At 50.2% G+C, this 20431-nt stretch overlaps 4 protein-coding genes across 4 annotated transcripts; all 4 read right to left on the bottom strand.

Moving 5' to 3' along the window:
• Positions 1-997: 997 nt before the first annotated feature.
• On the bottom strand, positions 998-3840 carry LOC107317704 (inositol 1,4,5-trisphosphate receptor-interacting protein-like 1). The gene has a single exon (XM_085546575.1). It carries the CDS (start codon positions 2725-2727, stop codon positions 1072-1074), a length of 1656 nt encoding a protein of 551 aa, XP_085402701.1. The 5' UTR covers positions 2728-3840; the 3' UTR covers positions 998-1071.
• Positions 3841-6558: 2718 nt separating this feature from the next.
• Positions 6559-9401, bottom strand: LOC146762544 (inositol 1,4,5-trisphosphate receptor-interacting protein-like 1). The gene has a single exon (XM_085546584.1). The coding sequence runs from the start codon at positions 8286-8288 to the stop codon at positions 6633-6635; it is 1656 nt and encodes a 551-aa protein (XP_085402710.1). The 5' UTR covers positions 8289-9401; the 3' UTR covers positions 6559-6632.
• Positions 9402-11375: 1974 nt separating this feature from the next.
• Positions 11376-14033, bottom strand: LOC146762543 (inositol 1,4,5-trisphosphate receptor-interacting protein-like 1). Its single transcript, XM_085546554.1, has one exon. It carries the CDS (start codon positions 13818-13820, stop codon positions 12165-12167), a length of 1656 nt encoding a protein of 551 aa, XP_085402680.1. The 5' UTR covers positions 13821-14033; the 3' UTR covers positions 11376-12164.
• A 2874-nt stretch (positions 14034-16907) lies between these two features.
• On the bottom strand, positions 16908-19750 carry LOC146762542 (inositol 1,4,5-trisphosphate receptor-interacting protein-like 1). Its single transcript, XM_085546564.1, has one exon. It carries the CDS (start codon positions 19350-19352, stop codon positions 17697-17699), a length of 1656 nt encoding a protein of 551 aa, XP_085402690.1. The 5' UTR covers positions 19353-19750; the 3' UTR covers positions 16908-17696.
• Positions 19751-20431: the final 681 nt, after the last annotated feature.

The following is a 20431-nucleotide window of genomic DNA, read 5'->3' as shown; positions in this document are numbered from 1 at the left end:
AAGAAGGGCACATATACCACAAGTTTGGTTTGTTTTTTAATTTTTATTAATTTTTATAAAATTTTATAATTTTTATAAAATTTTATAAATTTTTATAATTTTTATAAAATTTTATAAATTTTTATAATTTTTATAAAATTTTATAAATTTTTATAATTTTTATAAAATTTTAAAATTTTTTATAATTTTTATAAAATCTTATAAATTTTTATTGAATTTTTATTAAAACATATACATTGATTAAATATCAATGTATATGTTTTAATAATATGCATTTTCTGATCTACATTAACTATATTTAACTATTTAACTATTTCTTCAGTGTGGACAAAGATGATTCTTCTTCACTCCATGTGGTCCCGGCATCTAAAAACCTGGACTAACATGGCATATGTAGAAATGCCGGTGGCTACCAGGATATGGGTCTAGCTGTCTCTGTCTCCTGGCTGCTCGGATAGATGTCTTCATGGTCTTGCTGTAGTCCAAACGCTGCCTTAAGTAAGCAGCTTCTTTTGAAATCCATCAAATGTAGCCTGCTGTAGCGGCTGTTTCCCAAAGAAGTCTCTGCATCGCTGCATCGCATCTCTGTGGCCTCCTCGTGCTTCTGCTATCAACAGCCCCTGCCTACTCAAAGGACAGAAATGTGTCCAAGTCCTCTTGCTGTACCCTGAGCCTGAGCTCAATCCAGAGGACTCTGCAAGAGGTGGTTGTCAGCCAGAGCTTGCAGAAGCAGACAGAGGGCCTCAAATCGCACCGCACTGTTGACAGTCGAGTCATAGCTACCCAGGCTTCTCTCACCAGTTCCTGGAACCAGGTTGCAGTTTTCTCCGTATCCTGGAGAGTCTGTAGGAGGCTGAGCATCTTCTCTCTCCCCAGGTGGTCCTCAGGGAGGTGAAGGAAGGACAGTGTAGTCTCACATCAGCTGCTCCCTTGTGCATATTCAGTTCAGCACTCTGGCTACCGCACTGTTGGTTTGTTATGGAGAAAACATTGGGGAGCAATTCCGACTGCCTGCTGAGTGGTGTCTTCTCCATGTCCAGAGTGCTGGTCTGTAGGACAAGTGGGCGTCTCTCAATTGCTATCGATCAGCAGGCCTGTGAGCCGATCTTGCAGCTCCTGCAACTCCTGCAGTGCCTGCTCATAGCTGTCTGGATCTTGCACCAGGTGCTGGAGGAGGTTGAGCGGTTGGGACGCTCGGAATTCCTGCGGCAAGATAATCTCCTCAGGCACGTCCTCATTTCCTATGAGGAAATGGTTCAGGCGTTTTTCCTCCACACAGCAGCGCAGGTAGCGCAAGATGTCATCCATCCGCTGCAGGAAATAGCTCACATGCCAGCCTTCCGGAGGGATGGCAGTCAGGAGGTGCATGATCACTGTCCTCAGTTGGTAGGGAGAAAAATTCTGGCCCGCCAGGATGTGGGCACCCACTTGCACGTATCTGAGGTTGTTGAAAGTGTTCCCCTGGTCATGGGTGGCTATGTGCTGGAAAAACTTTTCCTCAGCCACCGCACAACTCTGTGGCCAGGTTGTGCTGGGGGTAAAAGCAGCCTCTGTCTCCTGGCTGCTCAGAAAGATGTCCGTATTCTCTTGCTGGACGCCAAATACGGTCTCAGCAACGAAGTCTGTTTTGTGGATGTCTGTCAGATGAATCCTGCAGGAGCGCCCGGAGAACCCCACACTCATAGTGCATGTCTCTGCCTCAGGCATGTATTTCCAGGCATTTGTGATCAGCACCTGGAACCATCGGGCAGTCTTCTCCGCGTCTAGGTAGGCGTCCTTGCAGAAGTCACGTAGCAGGCTGGGCTGCTGATCTCCCAGCTCTTCCTCGGAGGTGTGGAGAAAGCACCGCATACCCATCTCCTGCTCCCTCCCGCACGTGCATTCCAGATCTACACGGATGCGGGAGTTCCTTGCTGGCAGCTCCCCTGCGGCACCCAGATCGAGGTGGAAAACGTGCCCACGGGGGGCCGACAGGGGCACAAGCAGGCGGAACATGGGTTCACCCTCAGGGGGACACCAGCCTTCATAGGCACTGCCCACCCCGATGGGGTGCTCTGGCACCGGAAAGAAAGTATCTGACACCAGATACTGGCATAAGTTGATGAGGCGACCAAAGAGGAGGAGGACCTGCTCACAGTTATCTCGATGAATTTGCTCTGGCCAGAGCACATCAGCACGGAGAAGATTACTCCCCTCCTCTTCCGCTTTCTCCTGCTGCACCTCCGGTTCCCGTTGCTCCTCCTGCTGCTCCTGCTGACGGATGGAGCTCTCCTCATCACTGATGTCTTCAGTTCTCTGGAACTTTTTACAGATCTTCCACATGAACCAGAGAAAAAGGAAGAGAATGCAAACAACACTGCAAACCTTCCAGTAAGGCAACACAGACAAGAGCAAGGCTTGAATATCCACCCTGCTCTTCTCCAGGTTGCTCTCTTCTAATTGTGGAAGCGGAAGCGGAAGCGGAAGCTTTGCCATCCGCTTTCGCAGAAACACCTGACGCATGCGTTCCAGAAGGCTGCAAACCTTCCCGTAAGGCAACACAGAGGACAAGGCTCGAATGCCTATCCAGCTCTGCCCCAGGTTCTCTACGTGCTGCCACTGCAGTGTCATCTGCTCTTGCAGAAACACCTCACGCTCACGCATGCGTTCAAGCGTTTCCGCATCCAACTCATCACCAACGAAAGCCACTGTCCGCGCCAACAAGGCGAAGAAAAACGCCAAAGCCATGATCTGGAAGAGATGAGAGAGGGGAGGTCAGTGAGAGGGGCTGGGTGGGAGCTCGAGCACGGCTGGGGGAGCGGGGCCAGGAGCCACACACAGCCCCTGGGCTCAGGTAGGAGCGGGGCCGAGGGAGCTGGGAGGCAGCGGGGGCTGAGGCCAGCGCCGCTGCCGGCTGCCCAGAGAGCCGCTCACAGGCTCCCCTGAGCGCTCGCTGCCGGCACTGCAGGCTCCCAAAGCCCTCGCGGGCCGCAGGTCGCGCCCGGCCCAGCACAGCCTTCCCCCTGCTGCTGCACTCACCGCTGGCCCAGGCCAAAGTGCAGCAGCGCTGCCCGCTGCTGGCCTCGATGCCAGCCCCGCATTGTGACGCGCTGTGCCGTCACAGACGCCCCATCCCCACCCTTCGGCCCCACCCTTCGGCCCCCCCTCAGCTGCCCTGGGCCTCCATGGCCGCGGCATCGGCCCTGTTCTGAGGCACGTGGCCGGACTGGATTGCCTTTGTTTCCCTCGGCTTTTACTGCAGAGAAAGCAGTTGGCTTCATATATCGTACTACTCTAAGGGGCGATTACAGATTAAACACATCTTGTTCTTCACCTGATTTTTTGGGTTGCATTTGCTTCAATTTCTTCAGATTTTGTTGATGCAATATTCTTTTTATTATTTTCCGCAGATGTAGCTCTTCTAAGCCTGTTCAGGTCCACTTTAAATCTCAGTTTTTGTCCACTCTGGACTTCTTGACTCAAGAGAGGGATCTCTGAGACGAGTGTGTTTCAGCCTATCTGCAGTGCAGTAAATCAAGTGGGCCTGTCCATCTTGAGCCTTGTCTATGTTTTTCTGAGTTCCCAGGGTCTCCCTTAGGTTTGCCTGCAGTTAGATTAGTTTTCACCAATTCTTTTACTCCTTTAAGGGATCACGACAGACTAAATAGCACACATTATGGGCAACTCTTAATGAGTATTACTGGATATTCCAGGATCTGAATCAGAACTGTAGTCTCTTGTTTATGTGAATCTTCATTCCATGTAGTTTTAAAATTTTCTTAAATAGCGTTAATTGGAGTAAATAATTCTGATCTTAATAAGCAAGTTCCTGAGATGTATATTGCTGACAAGAATTGTAAGGCTTTTGATACTGTCCCCCGTGACATCCTTAGAACAAAGCTGAGGAAGTATGGGATAGATGAGTGGACAGTGAAGTGGGTTGAGAATTGGCTGACTGGCAGAGTGCAGAGGGTTGTCGCTGGCGGTGCGGTGTCCGGTTGGAGGCCTGTAACTAGCGGTGTCCCCCAGGGGTCTGTACTGGGTCCGGTCTTGTTCAACATCTTCATCAACGACCTTGATGAGGACCTTGATGACCACCCTCAGCAAGTTTGCTGATGACACGTAGTTGGGAGGATTGGCTGACACGCCTGAAGGCCGTGCTGCCATTCAGTGAGACCTGGACAGGCTGGAGAGCTGGGCAGTAAGAAACCGGATGAGGTTTAACAAAAGCAAGTGTAGAGTCTTGCACCTAGGTAGAAATAATTGCATGCACCAGTACAGGCTGGAGGAAGACCTGCTGGAGAGGAGCTCTGCTGAGAGGAACCTGGGTGTCCTGGTGGACGACAGATTGACCATGAGCCAGCAGTGTGCCCTTGTAGCCAAAAAAGCCAATGGCATACTGGGGTGTATTAAAAAGAGCGTGTCCAGCAGGTCGAAGGAGGTGATCCTCCCCCTCTACTCTGCCCTGGTGAGGCCTCATCTGGAATATTGTGTCCAGTTCTGGGCTCCCCAGGACAAAAAAGACAGGGATCTCTTGGAAAGAGTCCAGCGGAGGGCCACTAAGATGGTGAAGGGCCTGGAGCATCTCCCCTATGAGGAGAGACTTAGGGAACTGGGTCTGTTTAGCCTTGAGAAAAGAAGGCTGAGAAAGGACTTGATCCATGTTGATAAATACCTGAGGTGTGGGAGCCATAGTGGTGAGGCTGGTCTCTTTTCAGTAGTGCGTGGGGATAGGACTACGGGTAATGGGATGAAAGTACAGCATAGGAAGTTCCGCACGAATGTGCGGTTGAACTTCTTTACATGTGAGTGTGACAGAGCACTGGAACAGGCTGCCCAGGGAGGGGGTGGAGTCTCCTTCTCTGGAGACATTCAAGACCCGCCTGGACGCCTACCTGTGCGACGTGGTGTAGGGAGCCTGCTTTGGCAGGGGGGTTGGATTCGATAATCTCTGGAGGTCCCTTCCAACCCCTACAATTCTGCGATTCTGTGAAATAATGGTGGTCTTACCTAAAGTCTGAAAACCAAAATTTCTTCCCTCCTAATGGCTGTTAAATGATTCTTGGACTCAAGAAATAGTGTGGCTAACAGGAACCCATGTCACTTTCTAGATTACTTCCTTCATTATGCTATAACAGAATGGTGGCACATGTGAAGGACTGTATAGAGAAGGAAGAAATGAGTGTTCCTTTGGCTTACAGATCAACACTTTTTACTTCTCTCTCCAGTTAAAAGCATGGGAACAGTTACGGTCTTTGGCCTAGCTGGCGGTTTTTAGTTGCTTTGTATTTGCTTAGTTGCTACAGAATTTTTGATGAGTGGGAGGAAAGTCAGCTGCAATGACATTGGTTTACCCCGCCTTAAGTCAGATTAATGTATTTGTGTTACTTTTTTTCTGTGCTGATGTCAGTGCCAGCTCTGCAGAAAAGGGGGTCCTGGCCACGCCTTCACCACGAACCTAAGTTACAAAGCCCAAAAATAATGTCTAATGAACATAGTCAAGCTTAAAGCTGGCTTCTGCGATTGTTAGTCTCAGCCTGCCATCCACCAGTGTCCCAAAGCTGATGCATTAGTTTGACCAAAAGAAGGGCACATATACCACAAGTTTGGTTTGTTTTTTAATTTTTATTAATTTTTATAAAATTTTATAATTTTTATAAAATTTTATAAATTTTTATAATTTTTATAAAATTTTATAAATTTTTATAATTTTTATAAAATTTTATAAATTTTTATAATTTTTATAAAATTTTAAAATTTTTTATAATTTTTATAAAATCTTATAAATTTTTATTGAATTTTTATTAAAACATATACATTGATTAAATATCAATGTATATGTTTTAATAATATGCATTTTCTGATCTACATTAACTATATTTAACTATTTAACTATTTCTTCAGTGTGGACAAAGATGATTCTTCTTCACTCCATGTGGTCCCGGCATCTAAAAACCTGGACTAACATGGCATATGTAGAAATGCCGGTGGCTACCAGGATATGGGTCTAGCTGTCTCTGTCTCCTGGCTGCTCGGATAGATGTCTTCATGGTCTTGCTGTAGTCCAAACGCTGCCTTAAGTAAGCAGCTTCTTTTGAAATCCATCAAATGTAGCCTGCTGTAGCGGCTGTTTCCCAAAGAAGTCTCTGCATCGCTGCATCGCATCTCTGTGGCCTCCTCGTGCTTCTGCTATCAACAGCCCCTGCCTACTCAAAGGACAGAAATGTGTCCAAGTCCTCTTGCTGTACCCTGAGCCTGAGCTCAATCCAGAGGACTCTGCAAGAGGTGGTTGTCAGCCAGAGCTTGCAGAAGCAGACAGAGGGCCTCAAATCGCACCGCACTGTTGACAGTCGAGTCATAGCTACCCAGGCTTCTCTCACCAGTTCCTGGAACCAGGTTGCAGTTTTCTCCGTATCCTGGAGAGTCTGTAGGAGGCTGAGCATCTTCTCTCTCCCCAGGTGGTCCTCAGGGAGGTGAAGGAAGGACAGTGTAGTCTCACATCAGCTGCTCCCTTGTGCATATTCAGTTCAGCACTCTGGCTACCGCACTGTTGGTTTGTTATGGAGAAAACATTGGGGAGCAATTCCGACTGCCTGCTGAGTGGTGTCTTCTCCATGTCCAGAGTGCTGGTCTGTAGGACAAGTGGGCGTCTCTCAATTGCTATCGATCAGCAGGCCTGTGAGCCGATCTTGCAGCTCCTGCAACTCCTGCAGTGCCTGCTCATAGCTGTCTGGATCTTGCACCAGGTGCTGGAGGAGGTTGAGCGGTTGGGACGCTCGGAATTCCTGCGGCAAGATAATCTCCTCAGGCACGTCCTCATTTCCTATGAGGAAATGGTTCAGGCGTTTTTCCTCCACACAGCAGCGCAGGTAGCGCAAGATGTCATCCATCCGCTGCAGGAAATAGCTCACATGCCAGCCTTCCGGAGGGATGGCAGTCAGGAGGTGCATGATCACTGTCCTCAGTTGGTAGGGAGAAAAATTCTGGCCCGCCAGGATGTGGGCACCCACTTGCACGTATCTGAGGTTGTTGAAAGTGTTCCCCTGGTCATGGGTGGCTATGTGCTGGAAAAACTTTTCCTCAGCCACCGCACAACTCTGTGGCCAGGTTGTGCTGGGGGTAAAAGCAGCCTCTGTCTCCTGGCTGCTCAGAAAGATGTCCGTATTCTCTTGCTGGACGCCAAATACGGTCTCAGCAACGAAGTCTGTTTTGTGGATGTCTGTCAGATGAATCCTGCAGGAGCGCCCGGAGAACCCCACACTCATAGTGCATGTCTCTGCCTCAGGCATGTATTTCCAGGCATTTGTGATCAGCACCTGGAACCATCGGGCAGTCTTCTCCGCGTCTAGGTAGGCGTCCTTGCAGAAGTCACGTAGCAGGCTGGGCTGCTGATCTCCCAGCTCTTCCTCGGAGGTGTGGAGAAAGCACCGCATACCCATCTCCTGCTCCCTCCCGCACGTGCATTCCAGATCTACACGGATGCGGGAGTTCCTTGCTGGCAGCTCCCCTGCGGCACCCAGATCGAGGTGGAAAACGTGCCCACGGGGGGCCGACAGGGGCACAAGCAGGCGGAACATGGGTTCACCCTCAGGGGGACACCAGCCTTCATAGGCACTGCCCACCCCAATGGGGTGCTCTGGCACCGGAAAGAAAGTATCTGACACCAGATACTGGCATAAGTTGATGAGGCGACCAAAGAGGAGGAGGACCTGCTCACAGTTATCTCGATGAATTTGCTCTGGCCAGAGCACATCAGCACGGAGAAGATTACTCCCCTCCTCTTCCGCTTTCTCCTGCTGCACCTCCGGTTCCCGTTGCTCCTCCTGCTGCTCCTGCTGACGGATGGAGCTCTCCTCATCACTGATGTCTTCAGTTCTCTGGAACTTTTTACAGATCTTCCACATGAACCAGAGAAAAAGGAAGAGAATGCAAACAACACTGCAAACCTTCCAGTAAGGCAACACAGACAAGAGCAAGGCTTGAATATCCACCCTGCTCTTCTCCAGGTTGCTCTCTTCTAATTGTGGAAGCGGAAGCGGAAGCGGAAGCTTTGCCATCCGCTTTCGCAGAAACACCTGACGCATGCGTTCCAGAAGGCTGCAAACCTTCCCGTAAGGCAACACAGAGGACAAGGCTCGAATGCCTATCCAGCTCTGCCCCAGGTTCTCTACGTGCTGCCACTGCAGTGTCATCTGCTCTTGCAGAAACACCTCACGCTCACGCATGCGTTCAAGCGTTTCCGCATCCAACTCATCACCAACGAAAGCCACTGTCCGCGCCAACAAGGCGAAGAAAAACGCCAAAGCCATGATCTGGAAGAGATGAGAGAGGGGAGGTCAGTGAGAGGGGCTGGGTGGGAGCTCGAGCACGGCTGGGGGAGCGGGGCCAGGAGCCACACACAGCCCCTGGGCTCAGGTAGGAGCGGGGCCGAGGGAGCTGGGAGGCAGCGGGGGCTGAGGCCAGCGCCGCTGCCGGCTGCCCAGAGAGCCGCTCACAGGCTCCCCTGAGCGCTCGCTGCCGGCACTGCAGGCTCCCAAAGCCCTCGCGGGCCGCAGGTCGCGCCCGGCCCAGCACAGCCTTCCCCCTGCTGCTGCACTCACCGCTGGCCCAGGCCAAAGTGCAGCAGCGCTGCCCGCTGCTGGCCTCGATGCCAGCCCCGCATTGTGACGCGCTGTGCCGTCACAGACGCCCCATCCCCACCCTTCGGCCCCACCCTTCGGCCCCCCCTCAGCTGCCCTGGGCCTCCATGGCCGCGGCATCGGCCCTGTTCTGAGGCACGTGGCCGGACTGGATTGCCTTTGTTTCCCTCGGCTTTTACTGCAGAGAAAGCAGTTGGCTTCATATATCGTACTACTCTAAGGGGCGATTACAGATTAAACACATCTTGTTCTTCACCTGATTTTTTGGGTTGCATTTGCTTCAATTTCTTCAGATTTTGTTGATGCAATATTCTTTTTATTATTTTCCGCAGATGTAGCTCTTCTAAGCCTGTTCAGGTCCACTTTAAATCTCAGTTTTTGTCCACTCTGGACTTCTTGACTCAAGAGAGGGATCTCTGAGACGAGTGTGTTTCAGCCTATCTGCAGTGCAGTAAATCAAGTGGGCCTGTCCATCTTGAGCCTTGTCTATGTTTTTCTGAGTTCCCAGGGTCTCCCTTAGGTTTGCCTGCAGTTAGATTAGTTTTCACCAATTCTTTTACTCCTTTAAGGGATCACGACAGACTAAATAGCACACATTATGGGCAACTCTTAATGAGTATTACTGGATATTCCAGGATCTGAATCAGAACTGTAGTCTCTTGTTTATGTGAATCTTCATTCCATGTAGTTTTAAAATTTTCTTAAATAGCGTTAATTGGAGTAAATAATTCTGATCTTAATAAGCAAGTTCCTGAGATGTATATTGCTGACAAGAATTGTAAGGCTTTTGATACTGTCCCCCGTGACATCCTTAGAACAAAGCTGAGGAAGTATGGGATAGATGAGTGGACAGTGAAGTGGGTTGAGAATTGGCTGACTGGCAGAGTGCAGAGGGTTGTCGCTGGCGGTGCGGTGTCCGGTTGGAGGCCTGTAACTAGCGGTGTCCCCCAGGGGTCTGTACTGGGTCCGGTCTTGTTCAACATCTTCATCAACGACCTTGATGAGGACCTTGATGACCACCCTCAGCAAGTTTGCTGATGACACGTAGTTGGGAGGATTGGCTGACACGCCTGAAGGCCGTGCTGCCATTCAGCGAGACCTGGACAGGCTGGAGAGCTGGGCAGTAAGAAACCGGATGAGGTTTAACAAAAGCAAGTGTAGAGTCTTGCACCTAGGTAGAAATAATTGCATGCACCAGTACAGGCTGGAGGAAGACCTGCTGGAGAGGAGCTCTGCTGAGAGGAACCTGGGTGTCCTGGTGGACGACAGATTGACCATGAGTCAGCAGTGTGCCCTTGTAGCCAAAAAAGCCAATGGCATACTGGGGTGTATTAAAAAGAGCGTGTCCAGCAGGTCGAAGGAGGTGATCCTCCCCCTCTACTCTGCCCTGGTGAGGCCTCATCTGGAATATTGTGTCCAGTTCTGGGCTCCCCAGGACAAAAAAGACAGGGATCTCTTGGAAAGAGTCCAGCGGAGGGCCACTAAGATGGTGAAGGGCCTGGAGCATCTCCCCTATGAGGAGAGACTTAGGGAACTGGGTCTGTTTAGCCTTGAGAAAAGAAGGCTGAGAAAGGACTTGATCCATGTTGATAAATACCTGAGGTGTGGGAGCCATAGTGGTGAGGCTGGTCTCTTTTCAGTAGTGCGTGGGGATAGGACTACGGGTAATGGGATGAAAGTACAGCATAGGAAGTTCCGCACGAATGTGCGGTTGAACTTCTTTACATGTGAGTGTGACAGAGCACTGGAACAGGCTGCCCAGGGAGGGGGTGGAGTCTCCTTCTCTGGAGACATTCAAGACCCGCCTGGACGCCTACCTGTGCGACGTGGTGTAGGGAGCCTGCTTTGGCAGGGGGGTTGGATTCGATAATCTCTGGAGGTCCCTTCCAACCCCTACAATTCTGCGATTCTGTGAAATAATGGTGGTCTTACCTAAAGTCTGAAAACCAAAATTTCTTCCCTCCTAATGGCTGTTAAATGATTCTTGGACTCAAGAAATAGTGTGGCTAACAGGAACCCATGTCACTTTCTAGATTACTTCCTTCATTATGCTATAACAGAATGGTGGCACATGTGAAGGACTGTATAGAGAAGGAAGAAATGAGTGTTCCTTTGGCTTACAGATCAACACTTTTTACTTCTCTCTCCAGTTAAAAGCATGGGAACAGTTACGGTCTTTGGCCTAGCTGGCGGTTTTTAGTTGCTTTGTATTTGCTTAGTTGCTACAGAATTTTTGATGAGTGGGAGGAAAGTCAGCTGCAATGACATTGGTTTACCCCGCCTTAAGTCAGATTAATGTATTTGTGTTACTTTTTTTCTGTGCTGATGTCAGTGCCAGCTCTGCAGAAAAGGGGGTCCTGGCCACGCCTTCACCACGAACCTAAGTTACAAAGCCCAAAAATAATGTCTAATGAACATAGTCAAGCTTAAAGCTGGCTTCTGCGATTGTTAGTCTCAGCCTGCCATCCACCAGTGTCCCAAAGCTGATGCATTAGTTTGACCAAAAGAAAGGCACATATACCACAAGTTTGGTTTGTTTTTTAATTTTTATTAATTTTTATAAAATTTTATAATTTTTATAAAATTTTATAAATTTTTATAATTTTTATAAAATTTTATAAATTTTTATAGTTTTTATAAAATTTTATAATTTTTTATAATTTTTATAAAATCTTATAAATTTTTATTGAATTTTTATTAAAACATATACATTGATGAGATATCAATGTATATGTTTTAATAATATGCATTTTCTGATCTACATTAACTATATTTAACTATTTAACTATTTCTTCAGTGTGGACAAAGATGATTCTTCTTCACTCCATGTGGTCCCGGCATCTAAAAACCTGGACTAACATGGCATATGTAGAAATGCCGGTGGCTACCAGGATATGGGTCTAGCTGTCTCTGTTTCCTGGCTGCTCGGATAGATGTCTTCATGGTCTTGCTGTAGTCCAAACGCTGCCTTAAGTAAGCAGCTTCTTTTGAAATCCATCAAATGTAGCCTGCTGTAGCGGCTGTTTCCCAAAGAAGTCTCTGCATCGCTGCATCGCATCTCTGTGGCCTCCTCGTGCTTCTGCTATCAACAGCCCCTGCCTACTCAAAGGACAGAAATGTGTCCAAGTCCTCTTGCTGTACCCTGAGCCTGAGCTCAATCCAGAGGACTCTGCAAGAGGTGGTTGTCAGCCAGAGCTTGCAGAAGCAGACAGAGGGCCTCAAATCGCACCGCACTGTTGACAGTCGAGTCATAGCTACCCAGGCTTCTCTCACCAGTTCCTGGAACCAGGTTGCAGTTTTCTCCGTATCCTGGAGAGTCTGTAGGAGGCTGAGCATCTTCTCTCTCCCCAGGTGGTCCTCAGGGTGGTGAAGGAAGGACAGTGTAGTCTCACATCAGCTGCTCCCTTGTGCATATTCAGTTCAGCACTCTGGCTACCGCACTGTTGGTTTGTTGTGAAGAAAACATTGGGGAGCAATTCCGACTGCCTGCTGAGTGGTGTCTTCTCCATGTCCAGAGTGCTGGTCTGTAGGACAAGTGGGCGTCTCTCAATTGCTATCGATCAGCAGGCCTGTGAGCCGATCTTGCAGCTCCTGCAACTCCTGCAGTGCCTGCTCATAGCTGTCTGGATCTTGCACCAGGTGCTGGAGGAGGTTGAGCGGTTGGGACGCTCGGAATTCCTGCGGCAAGATAATCTCCTCAGGCACGTCCTCATTTCCTATGAGGAAATGGTTCAGGCGTTTTTCCTCCACACAGCAGCGCAGGTAGCGCAAGATGTCATCCATCCGCTGCAGGAAATAGCTCACATGCCAGCCTTCCGGAGGGATGGCAGTCAGGAGGTGCATGATCACTGTCCTCAGTTGGTAGGGAGAAAAATTCTGGCCCGCCAGGATGTGGGCACCCACTTGCACGTATCTGAGGTTGTTGAAAGTGTTCCCCTGGTCATGGGTGGCTATGTGCTGGAAAAACTTTTCCTCAGCCACCGCACAACTCTGTGGCCAGGTTGTGCTGGGGGTAAAAGCAGCCTCTGTCTCCTGGCTGCTCAGAAAGATGTCCGTATTCTCTTGCTGGACGCCAAATACGGTCTCAGCAACGAAGTCTGTTTTGTGGATGTCTGTCAGATGAATCCTGCAGGAGCGCCCGGAGAACCCCACACTCATAGTGCATGTCTCTGCCTCAGGCATGTATTTCCAGGCATTTGTGATCAGCACCTGGAACCATCGGGCAGTCTTCTCCGCGTCTAGGTAGGCGTCCTTGCAGAAGTCACGTAGCAGGCTGGGCTGCTGATCTCCCAGCTCTTCCTCGGAGGTGTGGAGAAAGCACCGCATACCCATCTCCTGCTCCCTCCCGCACGTGCATTCCAGATCTACACGGATGCGGGAGTTCCTTGCTGGCAGCTCCCCTGCGGCACCCAGATCGAGGTGGAAAACGTGCCCACGGGGGGCCGACAGGGGCACAAGCAGGCGGAACATGGGTTCACCCTCAGGGGGACACCAGCCTTCATAGGCACTGCCCACCCCAATGGGGTGCTCTGGCACCGGAAAGAAAGTATCTGACACCAGATACTGGCATAAGTTGATGAGGCGACCAAAGAGGAGGAGGACCTGCTCACAGTTATCTCGATGAATTTGCTCTGGCCAGAGCACATCAGCACGGAGAAGATTACTCCCCTCCTCTTCCGCTTTCTCCTGCTGCACCTCCGGTTCCCGTTGCTCCTCCTGCTGCTCCTGCTGACGGATGGAGCTCTCCTCATCACTGATGTCTTCAGTTCTCTGGAACTTTTTACAGATCTTCCACATGAACCAGAGAAAAAGGAAGAGAATGCAAACAACACTGCAAACCTTCCAGTAAGGCAACACAGACAAGAGCAAGGCTTGAATATCCACCCTGCTCTTCTCCAGGTTGCTCTCTTCTAATTGTGGAAGCGGAAGCGGAAGCGGAAGCTTTGCCATCCGCTTTCGCAGAAACACCTGACGCATGCGTTCCAGAAGGCTGCAAACCTTCCCGTAAGGCAACACAGAGGACAAGGCTCGAATGCCTATCCAGCTCTGCCCCAGGTTCTCTACGTGCTGCCACTGCAGTGTCATCTGCTCTTGCAGAAACACCTCACGCTCACGCATGCGTTCAAGCGTTTCCGCATCCAACTCATCACCAACGAAAGCCACTGTCCGCGCCAACAAGGCGAAGAAAAACGCCAAAGCCATGATCTGGAAGAGATGAGAGAGGGGAGGTCAGTGAGAGGGGCTGGGTGGGAGCTCGAGCACGGCTGGGGGAGCGGGGCCAGGAGCCACACACAGCCCCTGGGCTCAGGTAGGAGCGGGGCCGAGGGAGCTGGGAGGCAGCGGGGGCTGAGGCCAGCGCCGCTGCCGGCTGCCCAGAGAGCCGCTCACAGGCTCCCCTGAGCGCTCGCTGCCGGCACTGCAGGCTCCCAAAGCCCTCGCGGGCCGCAGTTCGCGCCCGGCCCAGCACAGCCTTCCCCCTGCTGCTGCACTCACCGCTGGCCCAGGCCAAAGTGCAGCAGCGCTGCCCGCTGCTGGCCTCGATGCCAGCCCCGCATTGTGACGCGCTGTGCCGTCACAGACGCCCCATCCCCACCCTTCGGCCCCACCCTTCGGCCCCCCCTCAGCTGCCCTGGGCCTCCATGGCCGCGGCATCGGCCCTGTTCTGAGGCACGTGGCCGGACTGGATTGCCTTTGTTTCCCTCGGCTTTTACTGCAGAGAAAGCAGTTGGCTTCATATATCGTACTACTCTAAGGGGCGATTACAGATTAAACACATCTTGTTCTTCACCTGATTTTTTGGGTTGCATTTGCTTCAATTTCTTCAGATTTTGTTGATGCAATATTCTTTTTATTATTTTCCGCAGATGTAGCTCTTCTAAGCCTGTTCAGGTCCACTTTAAATCTCAGTTTTTGTCCACTCTGGACTTCTTGACTCAAGAGAGGGATCTCTGAGACGAGTGTGTTTCAGCCTATCTGCAGTGCAGTAAATCAAGTGGGCCTGTCCATCTTGAGCCTTGTCTATGTTTTTCTGAGTTCCCAGGGTCTCCCTTAGGTTTGCCTGCAGTTAGATTAGTTTTCACCAATTCTTTTACTCCTTTAAGGGATCACGACAGACTAAATAGCACACATTATGGGCAACTCTTAATGAGTATTACTGGATATTCCAGGATCTGAATCAGAACTGTAGTCTCTTGTTTATGTGAATCTTCATTCCATGTAGTTTTAAAATTTTCTTAAATAGCGTTAATTGGAGTAAATAATTCTGATCTTAATAAGCAAGTTCCTGAGATGTATATTGCTGACAAGAATTGTAAGGCTTTTGATACTGTCCCCCGTGACATCCTTAGAACAAAGCTGAGGAAGTATGGGATAGATGAGTGGACAGTGAAGTGGGTTGAGAATTGGCTGACTGGCAGAGTGCAGAGGGTTGTCGCTGGCGGTGCGGTGTCCGGTTGGAGGCCTGTAACTAGCGGTGTCCCCCAGGGGTCTGTACTGGGTCCGGTCTTGTTCAACATCTTCATCAACGACCTTGATGAGGACCTTGATGACCACCCTCAGCAAGTTTGCTGATGACACGTAGTTGGGAGGATTGGCTGACACGCCTGAAGGCCGTGCTGCCATTCAGTGAGACCTGGACAGGCTGGAGAGCTGGGCAGTAAGAAACCGGATGAGGTTTAACAAAAGCAAGTGTAGAGTCTTGCACCTAGGTAGAAATAATTGCATGCACCAGTACAGGCTGGAGGAAGACCTGCTGGAGAGGAGCTCTGCTGAGAGGAACCTGGGTGTCCTGGTGGACGACAGATTGACCATGAGCCAGCAGTGTGCCCTTGTAGCCAAAAAAGCCAATGGCATACTGGGGTGTATTAAAAAGAGCGTGTCCAGCAGGTCGAAGGAGGTGATCCTCCCCCTCTACTCTGCCCTGGTGAGGCCTCATCTGGAATATTGTGTCCAGTTCTGGGCTCCCCAGGACAAAAAAGACAGGGATCTCTTGGAAAGAGTCCAGCGGAGGGCCACTAAGATGGTGAAGGGCCTGGAGCATCTCCCCTATGAGGAGAGACTTAGGGAACTGGGTCTGTTTAGCCTTGACAAAAGAAGGCTGAGAAAGGACTTGATCCATGTTGATAAATACCTGAGGTGTGGGAGCCATAGTGGTGAGGCTGGTCTCTTTTCAGTAGTGCGTGGGGATAGGACTACGGGTAATGGGATGAAAGTACAGCATAGGAAGTTCCGCACGAATGTGCGGTTGAACTTCTTTACATGTGAGTGTGACAGAGCACTGGAACAGGCTGCCCAGGGAGGGGGTGGAGTCTCCTTCTCTGGAGACATTCAAGACCCGCCTGGACGCCTACCTGTGCGACGTGGTGTAGGGAGCCTGCTTTGGCAGGGGGGTTGGATTCGATAATCTCTGGAGGTCCCTTCCAACCCCTACAATTCTGCGATTCTGTGAAATAATGGTGGTCTTACCTAAAGTCTGAAAACCAAAATTTCTTCCCTCCTAATGGCTGTTAAATGATTCTTGGACTCAAGAAATAGTGTGGCTAACAGGAACCCATGTCACTTTCTAGATTACTTCCTTCATTATGCTATAACAGAATGGTGGCACATGTGAAGGACTGTATAGAGAAGGAAGAAATGAGTGTTCCTTTGGCTTACAGATCAACACTTTTTACTTCTCTCTCCAGTTAAAAGCATGGGAACAGTTACGGTCTTTGGCCTAGCTGGCGGTTTTTAGTTGCTTTGTATTTGCTTAGTTGCTACAGAATTTTTGATGAGTGGGAGGAAAGTCAGCTGCAATGACATTGGTTTACCCCGCCTTAAGTCAGATTAATGTATTTGTGTTACTTTTTTTCTGTGCTGATGTCAGTGCCAGCTCTGCAGAAAAGGGGGTCCTGGCCACGCCTTCACCACGAACCTAAGTTACAAAGCCCAAAAATAATGTCTAATGAACATAGTCAAGCTTAAAGCTGGCTTCTGCGATTGTTAGTCTCAGCCTGCCATCCACCAGTGTCCCAAAGCTGATGCATTAGTTTGACCAAAAGAAGGGCACATATACCACAAGTTTGGTTTGTTTTTTAATTTTTATTAATTTTTATAAAATTTTATAATTTTTATAAAATTTTATAAATTTTTATAATTTTTATAAAATTTTATAAATTTTTATAGTTTTTATAAAATTTTATAATTTTTTATAATTTTTATAAAATCTTATAAATTTTTATTGAATTTTTATTAAAACATATACATTGATGAGATATCAATGTATATGTTTTAATAATATGCATTTTCTGATCTACATTAACTATATTTAACTATTTAACTATTTCTTCAGTGTGGACAAAGATGATTCTTCTTCACTCCATGTGGTCCCGGCATCTAAAAACCTGGACTAACATGGCATATGTAGAAATGCCGGTGGCTACCAGGATATGGGTCTAGCTGTCTCTGTTTCCTGGCTGCTCGGATAGATGTCTTCATGGTCTTGCTGTAGTCCAAACGCTGCCTTAAGTAAGCAGCTTCTTTTGAAATCCATCAAATGTAGCCTGCTGTAGCGGCTGTTTCCCAAAGAAGTCTCTGCATCGCTGCATCGCATCTCTGTGGCCTCCTCGTGCTTCTGCTATCAACAGCCCCTGCCTACTCAAAGGACAGAAATGTGTCCAAGTCCTCTTGCTGTACCCTGAGCCTGAGCTCAATCCAGAGGACTCTGCAAGAGGTGGTTGTCAGCCAGAGCTTGCAGAAGCAGACAGAGGGCCTCAAATCGCACCGCACTGTTGACAGTCGAGTCATAGCTACCCAGGCTTCTCTCACCAGTTCCTGGAACCAGGTTGCAGTTTTCTCCGTATCCTGGAGAGTCTGTAGGAGGCTGAGCATCTTCTCTCTCCCCAGGTGGTCCTCAGGGTGGTGAAGGAAGGACAGTGTAGTCTCACATCAGCTGCTCCCTTGTGCATATTCAGTTCAGCACTCTGGCTACCGCACTGTTGGTTTGTTGTGGAGAAAACATTGGGGAGCAATTCCGACTGCCTGCTGAGTGGTGTCTTCTCCATGTCCAGAGTGCTGGTCTGTAGGACAAGTGGGCGTCTCTCAATTGCTATCGATCAGCAGGCCTGTGAGCCGATCTTGCAGCTCCTGCAACTCCTGCAGTGCCTGCTCATAGCTGTCTGGATCTTGCACCAGGTGCTGGAGGAGGTTGAGCGGTTGGGACGCTCGGAATTCCTGCGGCAAGATAATCTCCTCAGGCACGTCCTCATTTCCTATGAGGAAATGGTTCAGGCGTTTTTCCTCCACACAGCAGCGCAGGTAGCGCAAGATGTCATCCATCCGCTGCAGGAAATAGCTCACATGCCAGCCTTCCGGAGGGATGGCAGTCAGGAGGTGCATGATCACTGTCCTCAGTTGGTAGGGAGAAAAATTCTGGCCCGCCAGGATGTGGGCACCCACTTGCACGTATCTGAGGTTGTTGAAAGTGTTCCCCTGGTCATGGGTGGCTATGTGCTGGAAAAACTTTTCCTCAGCCACCGCACAACTCTGTGGCCAGGTTGTGCTGGGGGTAAAAGCAGCCTCTGTCTCCTGGCTGCTCAGAAAGATGTCCGTATTCTCTTGCTGGATGCCAAATACGGTCTCAGCAACGAAGTCTGTTTTGTGGATGTCTGTCAGATGAATCCTGCAGGAGCGCCCGGAGAACCCCACACTCATAGTGCATGTCTCTGCCTCAGGCATGTATTTCCAGGCATTTGTGATCAGCACCTGGAACCATCGGGCAGTCTTCTCCGCGTCTAGGTAGGCGTCCTTGCAGAAGTCACGTAGCAGGCTGGGCTGCTGATCTCCCAGCTCTTCCTCGGAGGTGTGGAGAAAGCACCGCATACCCATCTCCTGCTCCCTCCCGCACGTGCATTCCAGATCTACACGGATGCGGGAGTTCCTTGCTGGCAGCTCCCCTGCGGCACCCAGATCGAGGTGGAAAACGTGCCCACGGGGGGCCGACAGGGGCACAAGCAGGCGGAACATGGGTTCACCCTCAGGGGGACACCAGCCTTCATAGGCACTGCCCACCCCGATGGGGTGCTCTGGCACCGGAAAGAAAGTATCTGACACCAGATACTGGCATAAGTTGATGAGGCGACCAAAGAGGAGGAGGACCTGCTCACAGTTATCTCGATGAATTTGCTCTGGCCAGAGCACATCAGCACGGAGAAGATTACTCCCCTCCTCTTCCGCTTTCTCCTGCTGCACCTCCGGTTCCCGTTGCTCCTCCTGCTGCTCCTGCTGACGGATGGAGCTCTCCTCATCACTGATGTCTTCAGTTCTCTGGAACTTTTTACAGATCTTCCACATGAACCAGAGAAAAAGGAAGAGAATGCAAACAACACTGCAAACCTTCCAGTAAGGCAACACAGACAAGAGCAAGGCTTGAATATCCACCCTGCTCTTCTCCAGGTTGCTCTCTTCTAATTGTGGAAGCAGAAGCGGAAGCGGAAGCTTTGCCATCCGCTTTCGCAGAAACACCTGACGCATGCGTTCCAGAAGGCTGCAAACCTTCCCGTAAGGCAACACAGAGGACAAGGCTCGAATGCCTATCCAGCTCTGCCCCAGGTTCTCTACGTGCTGCCACTGCAGTGTCATCTGCTCTTGCAGAAACACCTCACGCTCACGCATGCGTTCAAGCGTTTCCGCATCCAACTCATCACCAACGAAAGCCACTGTCCGCGCCAACAAGGCGAAGAAAAACGCCAAAGCCATGATCTGGAAGAGATGAGAGAGGGGAGGTCAGTGAGAGGGGCTGGGTGGGAGCTCGAGCACGGCTGGGGGAGCGGGGCCAGGAGCCACACACAGCCCCTGGGCTCAGGTAGGAGCGGGGCCGAGGGAGCTGGGAGGCAGCGGGGGCTGAGGCCAGCGCCGCTGCCGGCTGCCCAGAGAGCCGCTCACAGGCTCCCCTGAGCGCTCGCTGCCGGCACTGCAGGCTCCCAAAGCCCTCGCGGGCCGCAGGTCGCGCCCGGCCCAGCACAGCCTTCCCCCTGCTGCTGCACTCACCGCTGGCCCAGGCCAAAGTGCAGCAGCGCTGCCCGCTGCTGGCCTCGATGCCAGCCCCGCATTGTGACGCGCTGTGCCGTCACAGACGCCCCATCCCCACCCTTCGGCCCCACCCTTCGGCCCCCCCTCAGCTGCCCTGGGCCTCCATGGCCGCGGCATCGGCCCTGTTCTGAGGCACGTGGCTGGACTGGATTGCCTTTGTTTCCCTCGGCTTTTACTGCAGAGAAAGCAGTTGGCTTCATATATCGTACTACTCTAAGGGGCGATTACAGATTAAACACATCTTGTTCTTCACCTGATTTTTTGGGTTGCATTTGCTTCAATTTCTTCAGATTTTGTTGATGCAATATTCTTTTTATTATTTTCCGCAGGCGTAGCTCTTCTAAGCCTGTTCAGGTCCACTGTGGACCTTGTTCCACAACACAGGGACTTAGTATCTGCTCCTTGCAATTGAGTCACCACCACTTTCATAATACCCAATTGAAAAAGAATATCTTCCTTTTTATTTTTCTGCCATTTTTCTTATACAGGGAGACCTCATTGCACTCTTCCAGTACTTGAAGGGAGCATTTAAACAGGAGGGGGAACGCCTGTTTATTAGGGTGAATAGTGATAGGACAAGGGGGAATGGTTTTAAACTGAGATGGGGAGGTTTAGGTTAGGGATTAGGAGAAAGTTTTTCACACAGAGGGTGATGATGCACTGGAACAGGTTGCCCAAGGAGGTTGATTGCCCTATCCCTGGAGGCATTCAAGGCCAGGCTGGATGTGGCTCTGGGCAGCCTGGTC

This window comes from Coturnix japonica, chromosome 1 (assembly GCF_054131305.1).
Source record: "Coturnix japonica strain WE chromosome 1, WE-NBRP24, whole genome shotgun sequence".
Taxonomy (NCBI): Eukaryota; Metazoa; Chordata; class Aves; order Galliformes; family Phasianidae; genus Coturnix; species Coturnix japonica.
This window is presented reverse-complemented; position numbering and strand designations above follow the sequence as displayed.